The sequence below is a fragment of the Pseudophryne corroboree genome, chromosome 6 (assembly GCF_028390025.1).
Source record: "Pseudophryne corroboree isolate aPseCor3 chromosome 6, aPseCor3.hap2, whole genome shotgun sequence".
In the NCBI taxonomy this organism is placed as follows: Eukaryota; Metazoa; Chordata; class Amphibia; order Anura; family Myobatrachidae; genus Pseudophryne; species Pseudophryne corroboree.
The window spans coordinates 837184840-837209427 of NC_086449.1; the positions used below are offsets into that span (position 1 = coordinate 837184840).

General features: G+C 49.0%; 1 protein-coding gene across 2 annotated transcripts in view; it reads right to left on the reverse strand.

The window, feature by feature from the left end:
• LOC134933869 (solute carrier organic anion transporter family member 1A2-like) overlaps positions 1 to 24588 on the reverse strand; it is a 181359-nt gene that overhangs the window by 115742 nt on the left and 41029 nt on the right. For both annotated transcript variants that reach the window (XM_063929404.1, XM_063929405.1), the window contains 5 exons: positions 18516 to 18657; positions 16406 to 16538; positions 12125 to 12240; positions 11682 to 11831; positions 10564 to 10662 (listed from right to left, as the gene is read on the reverse strand). In XM_063929404.1, the coding sequence (XP_063785474.1) occupies positions 10564 to 10662; positions 11682 to 11831; positions 12125 to 12240; positions 16406 to 16538; positions 18516 to 18657 (640 nt within the window). The remainder of the gene's footprint in view (positions 1 to 10563; positions 10663 to 11681; positions 11832 to 12124; positions 12241 to 16405; positions 16539 to 18515; positions 18658 to 24588) is intronic.

The following is a 24588-nucleotide window of genomic DNA, read 5'->3' on the forward strand; positions in this document are numbered from 1 at the left end:
ATGCGTATGCGGCGCAATGCGCACGCGCAATGTACTTTCACAACGGCCGATGTAGTTTCACACAAGGTCTAGTGAAGCATTTCAGTCGCACTGCTGGCCGCAGAGTGATTGACAGGAAGTGGGCGTTACTGGGTGTCAACTTACCGTTTTCAAGGAGAGTACGAAAAAACGCAGGCGTGGTTGGGCGAACGCAGGTCGTGTTTGTGACATCAATTCCAGAACTGAATAGTCTGAAGTGATCGCAAGCGCTGAGTAGGTTTGAAGCTACTCTGAAACTGCACAAAATTATTTTGTAGCCGCTCCGCGATCCTTTCGTTTGCACTTCTGCTAAGCTAAAATACACTCCCAGTGGGAGGTGGCATAGCGTTTGCACGGCTGCTAAAAACTGCTAGCGAGCAATCAACTCGGAATGACCCCCTATGTTCTGCCCTCTTCACACTGCCTGTTACCCGCATCTTTACTCTTCTTTGGTAACCACCTCTCACTCCCAAACTAATGATAACTTTCTAAATTGCATTGGAAAAATTACTGTACATGTTCGTTGCTGTGGCCAACCGCATCTTACACATGTGAGACAGTTCTTGTAGATGGACCATGTCTAGAGAAAGATGTGTTATGCTGGCAGCTAATGCCTAGGACACAGGATCACAGACAAGTAACTGGATCACCCCTGTAAACTGTAAGCTCTCACGAGCATGACCGTCTTCCCTCATGTGCTTTACCCTTGCTGCTCATTTGGGTGCTATGACAGCTGCTGCAGCAGTGTTTATATACCATATCTCTAGATATGTAAAATAAAGTCCCTGGTAGGCGCTGTCTGTCTGTTTGGTCTAATCTCGAGAACCGCTGGATGGATTTTGATGCAGGTTTCCCAATTTTAGAGAGCATTTGTCAAGGAAGGTCTAGGCGAAACATCTATGACAAAAGGGAGCCGAGCAGTGATTATTTTAGTAAGAGTGGCAATTTCAGTAAGAAAAGAATGGTAGTGCTCTACACTGCACACAATGGCCAAGAGTGGTACTGCAGTAGCTGTGCTGCCGGGATGATCAGCAGCAGCGCCCCCCCTTCCCCCTCATACAAGGCTTCTATCTGTCAGTATACTATTTATACTGTACATCCATTTTTCCATCTCATCCGCTCTCATCTATCTATCTAATTCTATGTATGTACAGCTTCTGCCTGGCAAGGGGTATTAATAAGTCTTCTTTCCCCTGCGCACCAAGCATTTTCCATCTCCTTGCTGTACAGAGCACACACTGAAACACTAGCTGTTGCGATCGATGCAAGGGATGAAATGTACAGCCTGCATGGTGCTGATAGAGATAAATCCCATACCCCTCTTTTCTGGGGACATATTCATATACATCCAAGTGTGCATCTTATTTACTAAGGAATGATGTAATGATGTCCCCAAGATCCAAAACAACATCCAGGCTATTTTCCACACTGGAGATGGCTCCTCCTCTTTATTTAAAATGTAAATATTGTATTACCATTACGCCAAGACGGAAAGTGAATATAGGTTGTGGTACATGTAAATTCAAAACTGCTCCCGTGCGAAGCTGGGGTGGGTCGCTAGTGTACATACATACACACACACACATATATATATATATACATACATACACACTGCTCAAAAAAATAAAGGGAACACTAAAATAACACATCCTAGATCTGAATGAATGAAATATTCTTATTAAATACTTTGTTCTTTACATAGTTGAATGTGCTGACAACAAAATCACACAAAAATTATCAATGGAAATCACATTTATTAACCCATGGAGGTCTGGATATGGAGTCACCCTCAAAATTAAAGTGGAAAAACACACTACAGGCTGATCCAACTTTGATGTAATGTCCTTAAAACAAGTCAAAATGAGGCTCAGTAGTGTGTGTGGCCTCCACGTGCCTGTATGACCTCCCTACAATGCCTGGGCATGCTCCTGATGAGGTGGCGGATGGTCGACTGAGGGATCTCCTCCCAGACCTGGACTAAAGCATCCGCCAACTCCTGGACAGTCTGTGGTGCAACTTGGTGGATGGAGCGAGACATGATGTCCCAGATGTGCTCAATTGGATTCAGGTCTGGGGAACGGGCGGGCCAGTCCATAGCATCAATGCCTTCATCTTGCAGGAACCTCTGACACACTCCAACCACATGAGGTCTAGCATTGTCTTGCATTAAGAGGAACCCAGGGCCAACCGCACCAGCATATGGTCTCACAAGGGGTCTGAGGATCTTATCTCGATACCTAATGGCAATCAGGCTACCTCTGGCGAGCACATGGAGGGCTGTGCGGCCCCCCAAAGAAATGCCACCCCACACCATTACTGACCCACTGCCAAACCGGTCATGCTGGAGGATGTTGCAGGCCGCAGAACGTTCTCCTTGGCGTCTCCAGACTCTGTCACGTCTGTCACATGTGCTCAGTGAGAACCTGCTTTCATCTGTGAAGAGCACAGGGCGCCAGTGGCGAATTTGCCAATCTTGGTGTTCTCTGACAAATGCCAACTGTCCTGCACGGTGTTGGGCTGTAAGCACAACCCCCACCTGTGGACGTCGGGCCCTCATACCACCCTCATGGAGTGTGTTTCTGATCGTTTGAGTAAACACATGCACATTTGTGGCTTGCTGGAGGTCATTTTGCAGGGCTCTGGCAGTGCTCTTCCTGTTCCTCCTTGCACAAAGGCGGAGGTAGCGGTCCTGCTGCTGGGTTGTTGCCCTCCTACGGCCTCCTCCACATCTCCTGATGTACTGGCCTGTCTCCTGGTAGCGCCTCCATGCTCTGGACACTACGCTGACAGACACAGCAAACCTTCTTGCCACAGCTCGCATTGATGTGCCATCCTGGATGAGCTGCACTACCTGAGCCACTTGTGTGGGTTGTAGACTCCGTCTCCTGCTACCACTAGAGTGAAAGCACCGCCTGCTTTCAAAAGTGACCAAAACATCAGCCAGAAAGCATAGGAGCTGAGAAGTGGTCTGTGGTCACCACCTGCAGAACAACTCCTTTATTGGGGGTGTCTTGCTAATTGTATCACTGACCTGGTTTGGGAGTGTTGTGGACTCGGGGCTTCTTCCGATGACCGGGAAGAGGAACCGCCACTGGGTCGTAGTAGAGATGGCCGGATGTAGGTCTTCCTCATGCAGAACTAAGACGGCAGGCGGGAGGCCCAGAGGAATTCTTGTAGGTCTCCTGTAAGACAAGACTTGTAGAAATAATGAAGGCTGGGGTACTGAGATATTGGAGACACTGTGGTATTGAAGGCACTGAGGTACTGGGAGTACAGGGAGTGCTGGGAGACCCTTGGAGGCACGGAGGTGTTTGGAGGCACGGAGGTGCTTGGAGGCACGGAGGTGTTTGGAGACACCGAGGTGTTTGGAGGGACGAGGTGCTTGGAGGCACGAGGTGCTTGGAGACACGGAGGTAACTGGAGGCACGGAGGTGCTTTGAGGCGCGGAGGTGCTTGGAGGCACGGGGTGCTTGGAGGCACGAGGTGCTTGGAGGCACGGAGGTGCTTGGAGGCACGGAGGTAACTGGAGGCACGGAGGTAACTGGAGGCACGGAGGTAACTGGAGGCACGGAGGTGCTTGAGGCGCGGAGGTGCTTGGAGGCACGAGGTGCTTGGAGGCACGAGGTGCTTGGAGACACGGAGGTAACTGGAGGCACGGAGGTGCTTGTAGGCACAGGATGCTTGGAAGCACAGGTTGCTTGTAGGCACAGGATGCTTGGAAGCACAGGATGCTTGCAGGGACAGGATGCTTGGAAGCACAGGATGCTTGCAGGGACAGGATGCTTGGAAGCACAGGATGCTTGCAGGGACAGGATGCTTGGAAGCACAGGATGCTTGCAGGGACGAGGGAGCTCTGGATCATAGCTTCCACAGGAGAAACGAAGATACTCAGGCATCGGATCTCTGCCTGGTATCTGATTTTAAATTCCCCGCCCTAGCCTGATTGGCGGAGCAGGCAGGTGACGTCAGACCTGCTCCGCCTCCTTGCCCTTGCTTGTGATGGCGGCGCCCTTGCTTCCGGGAAGCCGCCGGAGAGCAGCGCCGACCCGCCGCTGAAGCCGGAGACTGACAGGGGAAGAGAGGCGCCGGGCAGACCAGGCCACCCGCAGGGACAAGCGCGGTCGCCGCTGCCCGAGGTTCGTGACAGTACCCCCTCCTCCAGGAGTGGCCCCTGGACACTTCCCGGGCTTAGTCGGATGTCTGGAGTGGAAGATCCGAATCAGACGAGGAGCCGTTACTTCAGTAGCCCCAATCCAACTTCTCTCCTCAGGTCCATAACCCTTCCAGTCCACCAAGTACTGTAATTTTTTATGAAGATAACGAGAGTCCAGAATAGCTTTGATTTCAAACTCCGCTCCAGCTTCTGCCACTACGGACGTTGGCCTTGGGAGTGCTGAGTGGAATCGATTCAGTATGAGGGGACGGAGTAGAGAAACATGGAAGGCGTTAGGTATGCGAAGATGGGCAGGCAAACCCAGTTTACAGACCACAGGATTTAAGACTTGTAGCACAGGGTAAGGACCGATGAACCTTGGAGCGAATTTCATGGTGGGCACCTTCAACCGGAGATTCCGTGTGGACAGCCATACCCTGTCCCCAACTTTATATTGAGGTGCGGCTTGCCGTTTCTTATCTGCAAAGAACTTGTACCGAACAGAAACCTGCTTAAGATTAGCATGAACCTTTCTCCAAATTTGTCCAAAGTGTCGTAGAGTGGACGCTACAGCAGGAACCTCTATTATCGGAAGGCTTGGAAATTCCGGAACACGGGGATGGAACCCGTAGTTGACGAAAAATGGTGATTCCCCAGTGGAAGAATGAAACAAATGGTTATGGGCAAACTCCGCCCAAGGCAACAACTCCACCCAGTTGTCCTGTGAAGGAGAGAGATACAACCGAAGAAAAGTCTCTAGATCTTGATTGACTCGTTCCGTTTGTCCATTTGTTTGGGGATGATAAGCCGACGAAAACTTAAGTTTAATGTGTAGAGTTGAACAAAGGGCTTTCCAAAACCTGGCGGTGAACTGTACTCCACGGTCAGAAACAATCTCTTGTGGCAACCCATGCAAACGAAAATGTTCTCGGATAAACAATAGAGCCAGTTTCGGTGCTGTCGGAAGACCAGTCAAGGGCACAAAGTGTGCCATCTTCGAAAAACGGTCAACGATAACCCAAACGGTGTTGCAACCCTTGGAACAGGGCAAGTCAGTGATGAAGTCCATGGAAATGTGAGTCCAGGGTCTCACAGGGATAGGCAGAGGACGAAGTAACCCTGCAGGAGGCAGACGAGGAGATTTATGTTGTGTACATTGGGGACATGAATTAACGCAATCTTGTACATCCTTCCTCATGGTGTTCCACCAGTAAGACCTTTGCAGAAACTTGTACATCTTCTGAGCGCCGGGATGACCGGAAAACTTGGAGTTATGGACCCACCGTAGTATTCCTGGGCGGAATCTAGCTGGTACGGACATTCTTCCAGGAGGAGGAGCTGGAGTAGTTAAAGCAGCAGAGACAGAAACTGGATTCAGAATTAAACCCCGCTCCGGAGGTTCATCCTCGTCTGTGGGAACCTGTGAACGGGAAAGCGCATCTGCTTTAATATTGAGAGTCCCGGCACGGTACTTGATAATGAACGAGAATCGGGAAAAGAAAAGTGCCCATCTCGCCTGGCGAGGATTCAAACATTGTGCGGATTTGATGTACAGTAAATTCTTGTGATCCGTGTAGATGGTAAACACATGTTTAGCCCCTTCTAGAAGATATCTCCATTCTTCCAAGGCAGATTTGATTGCCAAGAGTTCCTGGTCTCCAATAGAGTAATTTCGTTCGGCTGGAGAGAATTTACGAGAGTGGAAGCCACACGGATGTAATTTCTTATCAGAGGAATGCTGGGAGAGGACAGCCCCCACCCCGACTGAAGATGCATCAACTTCTAAGAAGAAGGGTTCCTCGAAATTTGGTTGTTGGAGAACTGGAGCCGTCGTGAAAGCTAACTTTAAGCGAGAAAAAGCTACAATGGCTTCCGGAGGCCACAAACTAGGATTAGAACCCTTTCTCGTCAGGGCAGTAATGGGTGCAACAATGGTGGAGAAACCTTTAATGAATTTCCTGTAGTAGTTCGCAAAGCCCAGGAACCTTTGTATTGCTTTCAGGGAAAGAGGCTGAGTCCAATCACGAATGGCCGACAACTTTTCCGGATCCATGCGAAGCTCCGTCCCCGAGATGACATAACCGAGGAACGGAATAGATGTTACTTCAAAGGTACATTTGGAAAGCTTGGCGTAGAGATGATTCTCTTGTAAACGGTGTAGCACCTCTTTGACTTGAGTCCTGTGTTCGACAAGATTCTTGGAAAAAATCAGTATGTCGTCCAGATATACCACAACGCTCTGATACAGCATATCACGAAAGATTTCGTTGACGAATCCCTGGAAAACCGCGGGAGCATTACTAAGACCAAACGGCATCACCAAGTATTCGTAATGCCCATCTCGGGTATTAAAGGCAGTCTTCCATTCATCCCCCTCTCGGATGCGTATAAGATTATAAGCTCCTCTCAAGTCGAGTTTTGAAAAAATGCGGGCACCACGAACCCTATCAAATAACTCTGTGATTAGTGGCAAGGGGTATTTATTCTTAATAGTAATGTCGTTTAGGCCGCGGTAGTCGATGCATGGTCTCAACCCCCCGTCCTTTTTCTTCACGAAAAAGAAGCCTGCACCAGCAGGGGAGGAAGAGGGGCGAATGAATCCCTTGAGCATATTGGACTTAATATACTCCGACATGGCTTGAGTCTCGGGAAGAGACAGAGGATATGTGCGACCACGAGGTGGCGTCTTCCCTGGGACAAGGTCAATAGGGCAGTCCCAAGGCCTGTGAGGTGGTAACAGGTCAGCAGCTTGTTCCGAAAATACGTCCTTGTACCCTTGATATGCCTCCGGAATGTGCTCTTCATCCGTTTTGGAGGTAACACGGAGCGGACAAACAGGAGTAAGACAATTAGTGTGACAAAAGGAACTCCAGGACAGAATTTGTGACGACTTCCAATCGATGTGGGGGTTATGACTTTTCAGCCAAGGCATTCCAAGAACCAGATCATGGGGCATTTCTGGGATTACCAAGAGTTCCAAATCTTCCTGATGTAGAGCCCCGACCCGCAGCTTAACTGGCCCCGTGCGCCACATTATGAGACCTTTGGAAATTCTAGTCCCGTTGATAGCCGTCAGTGAAATTGGCCGCTCGATAGGCCGTAACTTTAAACCCAAACTTTGGGCACAGAAGGAAGAAACGAAGTTCCCTGCAGCTCCGGAATCCAATAGGGCTTCACAAGACCTGGAGACTGAATTGGAGACTAGAGTTACTGGAAGCAAGCAGTCCGAAGTTGGAGAAGCTTTTGTCGTAACTCCCAGCTTGACTCCTCCGGAACAAGCTAGGTCTGCCCGTTTCCCGGACGGACTTTACAAGATTTAAGAAAATGATCTGCGGCTCCACAGTAAAGGCAGAGTTTACCCTCACGACGACGCTGTCGTTCTTCCGGAGACAGTCGGGAGCGGTTAATTTGCATGGGCTCATCTGAGCTAGGTGAGGCCACCGGCCTAGGAGTAGGATTCCGGAACCTGGAACGATCCGAACGGTTACGTTCTCTTCCACGCTCCTGCATCCGAAGATCCACCTTGACGCAAAGGGAAATCAAATCTTCTAATGGATCCGGCAGATCTCTAGTAACCAGCTCGTCTTTCAGCCGGTCGGAAAGACCGTTCCAGAAGGCAGCTCTCAGGGCATCATTATTCCAGCGTAGTTCGGAAGCAATGGTCTGGAAATGAACCACGTACTGGCCCACGGAACGGGCGCCCTGCCGAACACGGAGCAAATCGGAAGAAGCAGTGGTCATTCTGCCGGGCTCGTCGAAAATCCTTCGAAAGGACGAGATGAAGTTGGTGTAGTTGGAAACCATGGGATCAGATCGTTCCCATAATGGAGACACCCAATCCAAAGCAGAACCTTCCAACAGAGAAATAATATATGCTACCTTGGACCGGTCTGTAGGAAAGTTGTGTGCAAGTAGCTCGAAATGTACCTCGCACTGGTTCAAGAAACCACGACAATTTTTGGGATTCCCATTATAGCGGGACGGAGTAGGCAACTGAAGGCGTGGAGTGACACCGGCCGATGGTTGAACATTGCTGGCAACGGCAACTGGTGCGACTGCTGGAACAGGAGCCGGAATTACTGAGGCCAGAGACGCCTGAATCTGATCCAGACGCCCGGACAACTGCTGGAGGTACTGCATCACCTGACCTTGTGCTGCTTCCTGACTTTGCACTCGAGAAGCCAGGTTCTGGATGGCACTAGAGTCCGTGTTCCGATCCCCCGAGTCCATGAGGCCTGAGTATACTATCACTGACCTGGTTTGGGAGTGTTGTGGACTCGGGGCTTCTTCCGATGACCGGGAAGAGGAACCGCCACTGGGTCGTAGTAGAGATGGCCGGATGTAGGTCTTCCTCATGCAGAACTAAGACGGCAGGCGGGAGGCCCAGAGGAATTCTTGTAGGTCTCCTGTAAGACAAGACTTGTAGAAATAATGAAGGCTGGGGTACTGAGATATTGGAGACACTGTGGTATTGAAGGCACTGAGGTACTGGGAGTACAGGGAGTGCTGGGAGACCCTTGGAGGCACGGAGGTGTTTGGAGGCACGGAGGTGCTTGGAGGCACGGAGGTGTTTGGAGACACCGAGGTGTTTGGAGGGACGAGGTGCTTGGAGGCACGAGGTGCTTGGAGACACGGAGGTAACTGGAGGCACGGAGGTGCTTTGAGGCGCGGAGGTGCTTGGAGGCACGGGGTGCTTGGAGGCACGAGGTGCTTGGAGGCACGGAGGTGCTTGGAGGCACGGAGGTAACTGGAGGCACGGAGGTAACTGGAGGCACGGAGGTAACTGGAGGCACGGAGGTGCTTGAGGCGCGGAGGTGCTTGGAGGCACGAGGTGCTTGGAGGCACGAGGTGCTTGGAGACACGGAGGTAACTGGAGGCACGGAGGTGCTTGTAGGCACAGGATGCTTGGAAGCACAGGTTGCTTGTAGGCACAGGATGCTTGGAAGCACAGGATGCTTGCAGGGACAGGATGCTTGGAAGCACAGGATGCTTGCAGGGACAGGATGCTTGGAAGCACAGGATGCTTGCAGGGACAGGATGCTTGGAAGCACAGGATGCTTGCAGGGACGAGGGAGCTCTGGATCATAGCTTCCACAGGAGAAACGAAGATACTCAGGCATCGGATCTCTGCCTGGTATCTGATTTTAAATTCCCCGCCCTAGCCTGATTGGCGGAGCAGGCAGGTGACGTCAGACCTGCTCCGCCTCCTTGCCCTTGCTTGTGATGGCGGCGCCCTTGCTTCCGGGAAGCCGCCGGAGAGCAGCGCCGACCCGCCGCTGAAGCCGGAGACTGACAGGGGAAGAGAGGCGCCGGGCAGACCAGGCCACCCGCAGGGACAAGCGCGGTCGCCGCTGCCCGAGGTTCGTGACAAATTGCCTATAATTTCCACCTGTTGTCTATTCCATTTGCACAACAGCATGTGAAATTGATTGTCAGTCAGTGTTGCTTCCTAAGTGGACAGTTTGATTTCACAGAAGTGTGATTGACTTGGAGATACATTGTGTTGTTTAAGTGTTCCATTTATTTTTTTGAGCAGTGTATATATATATATATATATATATATATATACACACACACACACACACACACACACACACACACACACACACACACACACACACACACACACACCACCCATGTTGTGTAACATTCTGTACTGTAAGTCACTTTGGCCCTCATTCCGAGTTGTTCGCTTGCAAGGCGAATGTAGCAGAGTTACACACGCTAAGCCGCCGCCTACTGGGAGTGTATCTTAGCATCTTAAAATTGCGACCGATGTATGCGCAATATTGCAATCACAAACGAGTTAGCAGTTTTAGAGTAGCTTCAGACTTACTCTGCCTGTGCGATCAGTTCAGTGCTTTTCGGTCCTGGCTGACGTCATAAACACACCCAGCGTTCGCCCAGGCACTCCCACCGTTTCCCCGGCCACTCCTGCGTTTTTTCCGGAAACGGTAGCGTTTCTAGCCACACGCCCCTAAAACGCCGTGCATCCGCCCAGTAACACCCATTTCCTGTCAATCACAATGCGATCGTCGGAGCGATGAAAAAGCCGTGAGTAAACTTACTTTCTTCATAGTAAAGTTACTTGGCGCAGTCGCAGTGCGACCATTGCGCATGCGCACTAAGAGAATTCTCACTGCGATGCGATGAAAAACTCAGAGCGAACAACTCGGAATGAGGGCCATTCTTTCTTGTTTTGCTCATACTGTTTGTGTTGTACTCTGTAAGGCGCTGCAGACGCCTTGTGGCACCATATATATAGAAGAGAATAATAATAATCTCAGAAGGTCCTACGCACATCGGTCAAGTGTATGTAGACCCAGAGTACAGGCCACATACATCCACCGCGGTGACAATACAGAAACTATAGAAGTATTGTTGTGTATTACCCAGATTTATGAAGCCAATGTCAACATAGAGCCGTGCGAAGTATGCGGCCATGAACGATCCCAGGAGAGGGCCCCCTATGGACAGCGTTTGTACTATTCCTAAAGGAAAGAAGAGAATTACTAAGACACAAGGATATATCTTCTGCTACACAATAACATCACCGGGGCACATTCTGCCTTCTATGCCGCAATACAGGGCTCATATTACGTTACAGAGCTGATCTATGACATCATAATGTATTTATAAATGTTACTATCCGCCTGGGAGAGAAGGGTTGGGAGCGCTCTTATAGAGTCATGGGACCCTATTCACTACTGAGGGCAGCTTGGTCCCGGATAAGTAAATATTCACCCCGCTGTGAGTTTCAGTGGAGGACACTAGAATACCAGAGCAATTCAGTATTGTTCCAGTTGCGGGAAGCCCAAACACTGTCACCGCTAATTACTGCCGAGCATTGTGCGCATGTGTGAGTTTGCGCATCCGCAGAGGGAAGGCCGCTGGATGCACTGCGGAGCTTCTTCCAGTAGGACAGAGAGGGGGAAGGGAACTAAGGTCATCTGAAGAGGGGTCAGTTATCCCACACACACTCCTAAAATGATTGGGCCTCTAATGATGAATGGGTCTGAAACTTAATACATGCAGAAAGTGTTTCCGCACATGTAACGGGGCTTAGTGAATAGGCCTCTTGGTCTTTTTCTGTTTGTCAGAGGCAGAGATGCTGCTAGTGGCGCCTCCTGGGCTTCCCTGGGTACCGGAGGGATTAGCGCAGCGTCCCACTCTAACGCCTCAGCAATAGTCTGGTTGCCAAGCACTCGCCCTGTGAGAGGGGGCTCAGCAGTATCCGCAGAGGAATCTAACGCAGCATAAGACATAAGATGTCATCATCCGACAACTAAGATGGAGATCTCTCCTAAGTGTAATTTATCATTCACAGCAGTGTTATACAGGACCCGTTATTAATAATTACTTTATTTATTCAGAGGTTGGGTCAGTGCTTGTCCCTCAGACCACAGACTCCTCCCACTGAGACATCACTCACTAATCACACCATACGCTGCGCTGTATTCGCAATGTCTTCCGGGTAAATGCTCGTTCAGTCGTTATAGTTATTAGTTACCAATGTAAAATGGAGAATTTTCCACTTTTGCGAAGTCATCAATGTACGACAGTCCCAGCGGCTCAATAGGCGTCTCTCCAATTCCTTGTAGAATATTCCCAGCAAGTACAAATATCCACATCAAGGACTCTGAGGATCCCGCTGTGCACTCTGTGCAGGGAGAGAGGTGGCTCAGTGGGTAAGTGCTAGTCAAACAACAATTACACTGAGGGGGGGGGGGGGGGGGATTCTGCCGCTCGCCAGAAAGAGCACAGGAACGATTGGGCAAAGGAAATTCACGACCAGTATCTGACTACTCACACCCCACAGAGGTGCCTGGAAAAGGAGCCAAGATTGTCTACTGAAATAACGTGTGCAGCCCCACATGGCGGTGACGTCTGGCGGCACAATCCCCCCTGAGAGAATGACTGAGCCAATACAAAATACAAAATTATAAAAGGCACCTTCTGAAAACTCGGGGTCCCGGGCGTGGCTCTGACCTGCCACACACAGGTGAGCGTGGGAGGCGTGGGAGGTCACGTTCTGCAATGTGTTGGCCGTTGCTCTCTCATACTGGTAGCTGTGTATTCAGGACAACAACATCACGTTATGGTGCAGCCAGAGATATCCCAATAGGCATTGCTCAATGACAATTAGATAATGATAATACATTTCTTGTTATGTATAAAGGGCCGGATCTAGCCCTTGTGGCGCCTCGAGTGAAAATAGGGGCGTGACTTTATGAAGGGGTGTGATCAATGTACCTCCAGTAGTATTGCTCCCGTTTGTGCCCCCAGTAGTATTGCCCCCGTTTGTGCCCCCAGTAGTATTGCCCCCGTTTGTGGCCCCAGTAGTATTGCCCCTGTTTGTGGCCCCAGTAGTATTGCCCCTGTTTGTGGCCCCAGTAGTATTGCCCCCGTTTGTGGCCCCAGTAGTATTGCCCCCGTTTGTGGCCCCAGTAGTATTGCCCCCGTTTGTGCCGCTTTTAGAAAAAGAAATAAAAAAAATTAATACTTACCATCCCCGCTCCTGATGCCCGACTGCTGCTGCCCTCCGTCTCTGGCCGCTGGCGCCGCTCCTCTGATCTATGGGAGAGACGTCATGATGTCTCTCCCATAGAACCGCATAGACACTAGAGGTCAATCATGACCCCTAGTGTCTAAGTGCCGCTCCCACAATGCAGTGCGGTGCGCGATGACTTCATCGTGCACCACACAGCAGTACCGGCACCGTGGGGGGGGGGGGGGGAAGGGGGGGACACCACCAGTAGCCGATCTTGCCACGGCGGCGGCGCCCTCTGGAAGGCGGTTCCCCAGGCAAAAATCCCGTGTGCCCATAGCAAGATCCACTACTGTATGTATACTCATTGTTTTACCTCCCAATTAACTGGTTTTGTCACCCGCAGTATTCAACAGATTGAGTGTTCTTTAGTTCCTCGGTAATAGGAGAGAGAGGTGGAAGTACATGGATGGATGCTGCGCCTATTCAATCACATCCCACCGTCACACCAACACATCCATGTACCAGGTCCAGTTACTGCAGGAGATGGATCTCTCCAGGCCAACAACCCCTTTGCAACTACTATTTGAATGCCTAGTATAGGGCATGCTACCTACTACCGGAATGCCTAGTATAGGGCATGCTACCTGCTACCGGAATGTCTAGTATAGGGCATGCTACCTGCTACCGGAATGTCTAGTATAGGGCATGCTACCTACTACTGGAATGTCTAGTATAGGGCATGCTACCTACTACCGGAATGCCTAGTATAGGGCATGCTACCTACTACCAGAATGACTAGTCTAGGGCATGCTGCCTACTACCGGAATGTCTAGTATAGGGCATGCTGCCTACTACTGGAATGTCTAGTATAGGGCATGCTACCTACTACCGGAATGCCTAGTATAGGGCATGCTGCCTACTACTGGAATGCCTAGTATAGGGCATGCTGCCTACTACCAGAATGCCTAGTATAGGGCATGCTACCTACTACCAGAATGTCTAGTATAGGGCATGCTACCTACTACCAGAATGACTAGTCTAGGGCATGCTGCCTACTACTGGAATGTCTAGTATAGGGCATGCTACCTACTACTGGAATGTCTAGTATAGGGCATGCTACCTACTACCAGAATGTCTAGTATAGGGCATGCTACCTACTACCAGAATGACTAGTCTAGGGCATGCTGCCTACTACCAGAATGACTAGTCTAGGGCATGCTACCTACTACCAGAATGATTAGTCTAGGGCATGCTGCCTACTACTGGAATGTCTAGTATAGGGCATGCTACCTACTACCGGAAAGCCTAGTATAGGGCATGCTACCTACTACCAGAATGACTAGTCTAGGGCATGCTGCCTACTACTGGAATGCCTAGTATAGGGCATGCTACCTACTACCAGAATGACTAGTCTAGGGCATGCTGCCTACTACTGGAATGCCTAGTATAGGGCATGCTACCTACTACCGGAAAGCCTAGTATAGGGCATGCTGCCTACTACCAGAATGTCTAGTATAGGGCATGCTACCTACTACCGGAATGTCTAGTATAGGGCATGCTGCCTACTACTGGAATGTCTAGTATAGGGCATGCTACCTACTACCGGAATGCCTAGTATAGGGCATGCTACCTACTACCAGAATGACTAGTCTAGGGCATGCTGCCTACTACTGGAATGTCTAGTATAGGGCATGCTACCTACTACCGGAATGCCTAGTATAGGGCATGCTACCTACTACCAGAATGACTAGTCTAGGGCATGCTGCCTACTACTGGAATGCCTAGTATAGGGCATGCTACCTACTACCAGAATGACTAGTCTAGGGCATGCTGCCTACTACTGGAATGTCTAGTATAGGGCATGCTACCTACTACCAGAATGACTAGTCTAGGGCATGCTGCCTACTACTGGAATGCCTAGTATAGGGCATGCTGCCTACTACCGGAATGACTAGTCTAGGACATGCTGTCTACTACGGAGTGCCTAGTATAGGGCATGCTGCCTAATACGAGAATGACTAGTATAGGGCATGCTACCTACTACCGGAATGCCTAGTATAGGGCATGCTGCCTACTACCAGAATGCCTAGTATAGTGCATGCTATCTACTACCGGAATGTCTAGTATAGTGCATGCTATCTACTACCGGAATGTCTAGTATAGGGTATGCTGTCTACTACCGGAATGACTAGTATAGGGCATGCTGCCTACTACCGGAATACCTAGTGTAGGGCATGCTGCCTACTACTGAAATGCCTAGTATAGGGCATGTTGCCTACTACCAGAATGACTAGTATAGGGCATGCTGCCTACTACCGGAATACCTAGTGTAGGGCATGCTGCCTACTACCGGAATGTCTAGTATATGGCATGATACCTACTACCGGAATGACTAGTATAGGGCATTCTGCCTACTATCGGAAATACCTAGTGTAGGGCATGCTGCCTACTACTGGAATTCATAGTATAGGGCATGCTGCCTACTACCAGAATGACTAGTATAGGGCATGCTGCCTACTACCAGAATGACTAGTATAGGGTATGCTGCCTACTACCGGAATGTCTAGTATAGGGCATGCTACTTATTACCGGAATCCCTAGTATAGGGCATGCTGCCTACTACCGGAATGCCTAGTATAGGGCATGCTGCCTACTACCGGAATGCCTAGTATAGGGCATGCTACTTATTACCGGAATCCCTAGTATAGGGCATGCTGCCTACTATCAGAATGACTCGTATAGGGTATGCTGCCTACTACCGGAATGTCCAGTATTGGTCATGCTGCCTATTGCCGGAATGCCTAGTTTAGGACATGCTACCTACTATCTGAATGACTAGTATAAGGCATGCTGCCTAATGCTGGAATGACTAGTATAGCACATTCTGCCTACTACTGGAATGTCTAGTATAGGGCATGCTTCCTACTACCAGAATGTCTAGTATAGGGCATGTCCCCCCTGTCCCTTCTCTGCTCCACACTATACATAGTGAGATTTTTTAGTCTTTCTGGGTAAGTTTTGTGATGTCGGCCATGCACCATTTTAGTTGCCCTTCTTTGTACAGTCTCTAATGTACTAATATTGTCCCGGAGATATGGCCTCCAAAACTGAACACAGTATTCTAGATGAGGCTGTACCAATGACTTATACAGCGGCATTATTACTTCTTTCTTTCTGCTGCTAATTCCTCTCCCAATGCACCAAGCATCTGACTAGCCTTCCTCATTGCTGTATTACATTGCTTACCTACCTTTATGTCATCTGAAATACAGACTCCTAGATCCCTTTCCTCCTCAGTAATTTCCAGTATAGTGCAATCAATACTATATTTAGCCTTTGGGTTTTTGAGACCCAAGTGCATGATTTAGAATTTTTTGCTATTAAACTGTAATTGCCACTCTCTTGACCATTCCTCTAGTCTACCTAGATCCTCCTGGTGTGTCTACCCTCTTAAATATCTTTGTGTCATCTGCAAAAAGGCATTCTTTCCATTTAATACTGTTTGCAATGTCACCAACAAATATATTAAAAAGCACTGGTCCAAGTACAGATCCCTTGGCACTCCACTGGTAACATTTCCCTCATTTGAATGCACTCCATTTACTACAACTGTCTGTGACCTATACTGCAGCTAACATCTTATCCATTCAACTATCTAAGTATCTAATCCCATTTTATATAGGTGTAAATGAAAATCATGACTTTCTGTATTATCTAATAACGTGTATTATTGCTTATCTTACCGATTCATGATGAAATGGGGTAACGCTGTTATGCAGCTCCCCAGGAACATGACCACACAACCGATACTTATCATTCGGGGACGATGTAGCTTTGCACCAAAGTAGCTGACAAAGGTGATCACCAATAAGTTTCCTAAAACAAAGGAATGAAAGGAATAGTGTGCTATAAAGGTAACCAGTGAGGATTTTTTATAAAGTTGCCTTGAAGGATCTTTGTTCCCTACTGCTCGTGTAGAACATCCCTACCAAGGGTGTAGCTACCATAGATGCAGGGAGTGCAGCTGCTATGGGGCCCAGAGCGGAGAGGGGCCACCTTCCCTGTCACAGTTACATGTGTTATATACAGAGTGTAGCTACCATAGGTGCAGGGAGTGCAGTTGCTATGGGGCCCAGAGCTGAGGGGGCACACCGTGCCTTTCAAAGTTACATGTGTTATATACTATTTGTTTGGGTACATAGAAGCATTGGGACAGGGACCCCTTCAAAATGTTGCTATGAGGTCCACAAAGTTCTAGGTACGCCCCTGATCCCTACATATCACTAAAGCCAATCTCTGTGTCTCTCATCCTGTGCAGAATATAATCATAACTGCCCCATAATAAACGGCATTTCTGAAGTAGCATGTTATATAGCCATAATACTTGAACCAGACTGTGTTGTTTACAACCTAATTGATTACAACTCAATGCGATGAGCCACATCCTCCTCCAGGTCCTAATCCAGGACATAGGGTCTTGCACTAATATGGAAACGTTCACAAAAGGTGTTCAGGATTGGGTGCACAGTGGGCGTGTTTATATGGTCCAGGGGTGGAGTTTAGGAGGATAAGGGGAGTGGTTTATTTTGTCTGGATTCTGCCTCATTAGGTGTTTGTAGGTAGGTGAGCTGTATATGATACTGTAATTACTGCAGTCAAATTGGTTTCCAGCAAATCACATTCCATAAGCCAGCAAGGTGATAATGCATGTTGGTGAAGGAGACAGGTGTACTTCAGGGGTCTCCTCTCTATCACCCTGCAGGTGCACTCAAGGGGGAGCAGACAGCCCTTTCTGGAGTCCAAAGTAAAAGGTTTGCTAGAAAGTCTATCTGGGGCACCCTGAGTATAGAGCGGTCTTAACAGCAGTGTAGGCCCCTGGGCACAGAAATGCACTGGGACTCCTACCCACCCATAAGCGGTAGGGGTGGGGGTGCTATCAGCGGCAGCTTTGATGTCCCGCGGGCGGTAGGGGGTGTTCTATCTTTCGCTCAGCATGTAGGACCTGGAGAAATAATTTCTGCTAATTACTCCTTTACTGCACAGATGGGGCGGGAGGGAGAACACTAAACTGTAGAAGGGGACATTGGGCTGAATGAAGGGGCCCTGGCACATGACTTTCAGGGTGGTAGGAGGTGTTTAATACACAGGGGAGGGGTCGATAGTGGAGTGGGCTTAATATTCATAATTTTCTGGTGAGAGGGCAGCTTGCTTTACTGCAGATATCTCCAGTTCCTGGAAATAGATTTCTTAGCTTTAATGGTATAAAGAAAACTAGAGAGTCTCACCTTTCAGGAGGTACTGGGGACACCTTTCAGGAGGTACTGGGGACACCTTTCAGGAGGTACTGGGGACACCTTTCAGGAGGTACTGGGGACTTGTTGATTAGAGTTCAGTAGCCAGAGCAATCCACCAACAAATATATAAAACTGCATCCCAGGCATGTGGATCTGGAGCAGGGGCCAGCTGCTGGAAGGCTGATATCTCTGGTTCTGGGCATAGTAGAAACAAGCTGCCAGTGTCCACCAAAAGGGGAGAGTCCCGGCTTTTGCAGTATACCCTCAGACAGAACCCGAGATATCTGGCTGGGAAGAGCAATTAACAGGCTTGGATGGGGACCATTGCTTTGAAGTCGGATATCTATGGTTCCCCTGGGCCGATTTTCAAAATCTGGTACCCCTGGAAAGAGGGGACCCTCAGCTATCAGCCTAGGGCCCGTTTACTCCTGGGGCCCTTGGGCAATAGCCCATTGAGCCCATACGAAAAGACGGCCCTGCCTGAGCACTGTTATCATTTGGGGGTCCCTGGACCACAAGCACTGCTGTAAATCAGTAATAATCCCAGTATATACCTTACCGATATCAAAGCTGCTGTCAATCACACCAACAAGAGAGGAGGGAATGTTGAACCTTCTTTCAATCTGAGTGATCATACTCCGAGAGTAGGCGAGGGCCAGGGCTTTGGTGATATAGGCGAAGGACAAGGAAACAAGGAATACCTGGAATTACAAGAAATGTATCAGTCATAAAATGAAATATGTTATGCAGGTGGTGGCGGCTCTACCACCGTTACAGGAGGTCCAGAGATTAGTTACACCACAACCCACATCCTTAGTTACAGCATTTTATTATGGGATACCCACAAGGCAGTCATCGGGAGCATTGAATCCTAGAACTGAGTGACCAACATCAAAAACTGGAAACTTTGCAGAAATCTATCCTTCCCCTAAATGCATGCTGTGGGAGGGCAGAGCTACATATCCTCCTATCCTCTCTACCTCAGCATGCTTTATGGCAGTTATATTAGAGCTTTGGAGCTCTCATTTTTTCCGGTGGTGGACAATGTGGTTTTATTTATATATTTTTTCCTGTGGGGGGATATGTGGTTTTAATATTTTACAGTTGCAGATAATGTAGTTTTATTATTTTTCCTGTGAGGCGAATGTGGTTTTATTTTTTCCAGTGGCAGACGATGTGCTTTCATTTTTTTCCTGTAGTGGACAATGTTTCTTTCATTTTTCCTGTGTGGGTGTCACAACTGAGGGTTTTGGCTGACAGGAGAAAGCCTCAGTTGTAGGGGCTGAGAGGAACTTAAACCGGGGAGGTTTAATCAGACCCCTGGACATGTAAGTGTTTAAATGAAACCTGAAGGTGTGACCATGACAAACAGGTAAAAGTCAAAATAAAAGTTTATTCACAGACTCCGTGTAAACAGACAGCATTCAAGGTTAAATAATGGCAATAATAAATAATATAATTCCTGGAGCACTCTGACCATGAAATGGTTTCACAGGGCACTGGTAGGTTAAGAACAGCTGTTAAAGTCCTTAGATGGAATAACCTTACCAGGCCTGGCTGTAGTAGTGAAGATATCCGAGGAACATGCCAGTAGATGGAACAGATGAAGTTGGTAACTTGAATCAGCTGTTGTATTTGCTGGATAGAACCAGCCAGGTGGTAAGACACGGAGTGGATGCGGAATGGGATCAGCCAGATGATAAAGTCACTGAATGAATGCTGGGTGGAACCAGCCAGGTGATGAAACACGGAGTGAATATAGTAAGATGCTAGGGAGCGTGGAAATAGAGGAGTTGAAGGATGATTACCGGTGGTAGTGGATACTGCTGGAAGCAGATGCAATAGCTGGAAGCTGGAAACTGGATCAGCCACGGAGGACTGCAGAGTCAGGCTGCACCGCAGGATGGTAGGCAGGTGCGGGTCTCTTTAGTGGATGCTGGAGACAGGAGCTGGAACCTGGAAAAACAACCACAGGAGAGAGAGACTGGAACAAGGTATGACAAACAAAGCACTGACCATTTCCTGGCCCAGGCACAGGATACTTATACCTGCAGCAATGCAGGCATTGGCTGGACAATTATGCAGATTTCCAGAGGCAGTGGATTGGTGGAACTGAGACATGTGATTGGATCCAACATGGCTGCGCCCATGTTAGAACTTGGAGGGAAAGCTGGTTTGGAAACCATGTGGAAACATAACAGTAATGGCGGCGCCGGCCGCAGAGGACTGGAGACGCCATGCAGGATTCAAACATGGCGTCGCTGTGACAGCGTCTCAGCGTGACAGGAGGGATATGCAGAATGTCGACACAGATGAGATCCGGCCTTGGAACGCTGAGCCAGCCTCAGGAGACATCTGAAAGGCAAGTAATGGCGTCCAGATACCCGGATCGTGACAGCACCCCCCCCTTTAGGAGTGGCCCCAGGACACTTCTTAGGCTTTAGAGGAAACTTCGAGTGGAAATTCCGGACCAAGACAGGAGCATGGACATCTGAGGCATTGGTCCAAGAGCGTTCTTCAGGACCATAGCCCTTCCAGTCAATAAGATACTGCAACGGACCGTAACGGAAACGTGAGTCCAGAATCTTGGCCACCTCATACTCGACTCCCCGTTGAGTCTGAACTTTAGGAGATGGAGGAAGTGCAGAATGAAACCGATTCAGGATCAGCAGTTTCAACAGGGAAACATGGAATGTCCTGGGTATTTTCAAGAAGGGAGGTAACTGGAGTCTGTAAGCAACGGGATTGATGACTTGTTCAATTTTAAAAGGACCGATGAAACGAGGTGCAAATTTCATGCTGGGAACTCTCAACCTCAAATTTTTCGTGGACAACCATACACGATCACCCACCTTGAGAGCAGGAACCGCTCTACGCTTCCTATCGGCAAACTTCTTGTACCTGAAGGAGGCTTTAAGCAGGGCCGCGCGGACATTCTACCAGTTATTTGAAAACTGACGCAAGGTGACATCCACTGCTGGAACAGAAGTTGCTGGAAGCGGTTGGAATTCTGGAACTTTAGGGTGGAATCCATAGTTGATGAAGAATGGTGTTGAAGAAGATGAGGAATGGTATTGATTATTGTGGCTAAACTCGGCCCAAGGAAGGAGTTGAACCCAGTCATCTTGGGAGGAAGACACATAAATGCGGAGGAAGGCCTCCAAGTCCTGATTCACCCTCTCGGTCTGACCATTGGTCTGAGGATGGTAAGCTGTAGAAAACTTTAACTTGACTTGGAGGGCTTGACACAAACTTCGCCAAAATTTGGCTACGAATTGTACTCCACGATCGGAGATGATCTCTTCAGGAAGACCGTGAAGTCGGAAGATCTTTGGATAAACACTTGAGCCAACTTGGAAGCTGACGGAAGACCGGTGAGGGGTATGAAATGTGCCATCTTGGTGAACCGGTCAACTACCACCCAGATGGTATTAAACTTGTTGCACATAGGCAGGTCTGTAACAAAGTCCATGGACAAATGGGTCCACGGTCGACGGGGAACAGATAATGGAACCAGTTGCCCTGCAGGCGACTGGCGGGAGACTTTGTGTTGGGCACACTTCGGGCAAGAAGCAATAAACTCCATGACGTCCTTCTTCAGAGTTGGCCACCAGTAGGACCTAGAAATAAATTCAAGGGTTTTCTGAATGCCTGTATGTCCGGCAAAACGGGAAGCATGGGCCCAATGCATGAGCTTCTTCCTTAATACCGGCTTCACAAAACTTTTCCCTGGTGGAGGCGTAGAGTCCATCCCTACCGTGGAGAATGCCAACGGATTAATAATAGGATGCTTGTCCGCAGACTCCGACTCATTTTCTTGCTCCCATGAGTGGGAAAGGGCATCGGCCTTGCGATTCTGAGAACCCGGACAGAACTGGAGTTTAAAGTCAAACCTGGAAAAGAAAAGTGCCCATCTGGCCTGACGAGGGTTAAGACATTGTGCGCTTTTCAGATATAAAAGATTCTTGTGGTCGGTAAGTATAGTAATTGAATGAGAAGCTCCCTCCAACAGATATCTCCACTCCTCTAGAGCGAGCTTGATGGCTAGCAACTCCTGGTCGCCAATGGCATAGTTGCGCTCAGCTGGGGAGAACTTCCGGGAGAAGAAACTGCAAGGATGTAGATGGCCATCTTTAGCCCTCTGGGATAACACCGCTCCTACTCCAACGGAGGAGGCATCCACCTCTAAGATGAAAGGAGAGTCGATGTCGGGCTGTTTCAGAACTGGTGCAGAGATGAAACGTTGCTTTAGGAGATGAAAAGCTTGCGTAGCTTCTTCAGACCACTTGGACGGGTTAGCACCCTTCTTGGTTAATGCAGTGATAGGCGCCACAATGGTGGAAAAGTCTCGTATAAACTTTCTGTAATAATTGGCGAACCCTAAGAACCTCTGGACCCCTTTGAGGGTTAAGGGTATCGGCCAATTCTGGATTGCTTGTAGTTTCTCAGGATCCATCTCTAGTCCGGAACCGGACACAATGTAACCTAGAAACGGAATGGATTTAACTTCAAAAACACATTTCTCCAATTTGCAATAGAGATGATTGACACGGAGACGGGACAGAACCTCCTTTACCCAAAAACGATGTTCCTCTAGATTATTGGCAAAGATGAGGATATCATCTAGATATACCACGACATGGTGGTATAAGATGTCTCTGAAGATCTCATTGACGAAATGCTGGAAGACAGCTGGAGCATTGCTCAATCCGAAGGGCATGACGAGGTACTCATAATGTCCATCACGGGTGTTAAAGGCGGTCTTCCACTCGTCACCCTCACGGATCCGGATGAGATTGTAGGCACCCCTCAAATCCGACTTTGTAAAGATAGTTGCTATGCTGACTCTGTCGAAGAGCTCTGTAATCAAGGGTAAAGGATACCGGTTCTTGACGGTAATGTCGTTCAGACCTCTGTAGTCGATGCACGGCCACAGACCACCGTCTTTCTTCTTAACGAAGAAGAAGCCTGCGCCAGCTGGAGAAGAAGAAGGTCGGATAAAACCCTTCGCCAGGTTCTCTTTGATGTACTCCTCCATGGAGTGCGTCTCAGGCAGAGACAACGGATAAGTTCGGCCTCGAGGTGGAACCTTCCCTGGAATGAGATCAATTGGGCAGTCCCATTCTCTATGAGGAGGAAGGATATCAGCAGAAGCTTTACTGAACACGTCCGTGTAGTCTTGATATGGAGGAGGTGGAACATCAGACGACCTGGGGAAATAAGAACAAACAGGAAGCACTTTGGACAAACAGGTCTCAGCACAGGAGGGACCCTATGCTAGTATCTGCGTAGTCGTCCAGTCAATCGATGGATTGTGGAGGCGGAGCCATGGAAGGCCCAAAACCACTGGATGTGTGGCTCTTGGAATCACTAGGAAGGAAATAAATTCTGCATAAAGAACTCCCACTCTCAGACGAACTGGTAGAGTCCTTAGAGAAATAACTGCGTCAAATATCTTGCTGCCATCCACGGCAGTCAAGGAGATGGACGAGGAAAGTCTCTCGGTGGGTAGGGACCACCGTTTAACATAAGCTTCGGTTATGAAATTCCCAGCTGCTCCGGAATCAAGGAGGGCAATGACGTTCCTGTAACGTTGAGCAATTTGAAGCGAGACTGGGAGATTACAATCACGAGGAGATGGAGAGGAGAGCATTACTCCTAGCCGGCCCTCTCTTTGGTGAGCTAGGACTTGAAGTCCCGGACGTTTGGGACAGGCATTGATTGCGTGAGACGGAGCTGCACAGTAGAGACAGAGGAACTCGGAAAGACGTCTTCGGCGCTCAGCAGGGGATAGACGGGAACGACCAATTTGCATGGGCTCATCTTCGGACGGAGACAGTTGACGAGGAGGAGGAGCAGAGGATTTTGGAGTGGATGACCTTCCCCGCTCAATTGCTCTTTCGCTGAACCGTAGATCAACCTTCGTGCATAATGAAATTAGCTCATCCAACTTAGAGGGCAAGTCTCTGGTAGCTAACTCATCCTTGATGCGCTCAGATAAGCCATGCCAGAATGCAGCATACAGGGCCTCGTCGTTCCATGCCAGTTCGGATGCCAGGATTTGGAACTGTATTAGATACTGTCCCACAATACGTATTCCCTGGCGTAAACGCAGAATCTCAGATGAAGCAGAGGTTACCCAGCCTGGCTCGTCGAAGATGCGCCTGAATGTTGCCACAAAGTCAGTATAGGAGGACAGCAGGGGATCAGACTTCTCCCATAAAGGTGATGCCCAGTCAAGGGCTGAGCCGCTGAGAAGGGAGATGATATAGGCAATTTTAGTACGGTCACTGGGGAAATTGCCAGGTTGAAGCTCAAAATGGATTTCGCATTGGTTGAGAAATCCCCTGCAGAACCTTGGAGATCCGTCAAATTTTGCTGGCGTTGGAAGATGAAGACGTGTAATGGAAATGGGCAAGGTGGGTGGGGTTACAGCTGGTGTCACTGTGGTGGACGCACCGGACGTGTCAGGTTCACGGAGGGTCGTTTGAATCCCATCCAGCCGCGTAGAGAGATCCTGGAGACAGCAGATGATATGGCTTTGTGCAGCCTCCTGATGTTCAAGTCGGGCTGCCAGTTCTTGCATCGGCCTAACCGCTTGATCATGGTCTCCGGCTGGATTCATATGGTCA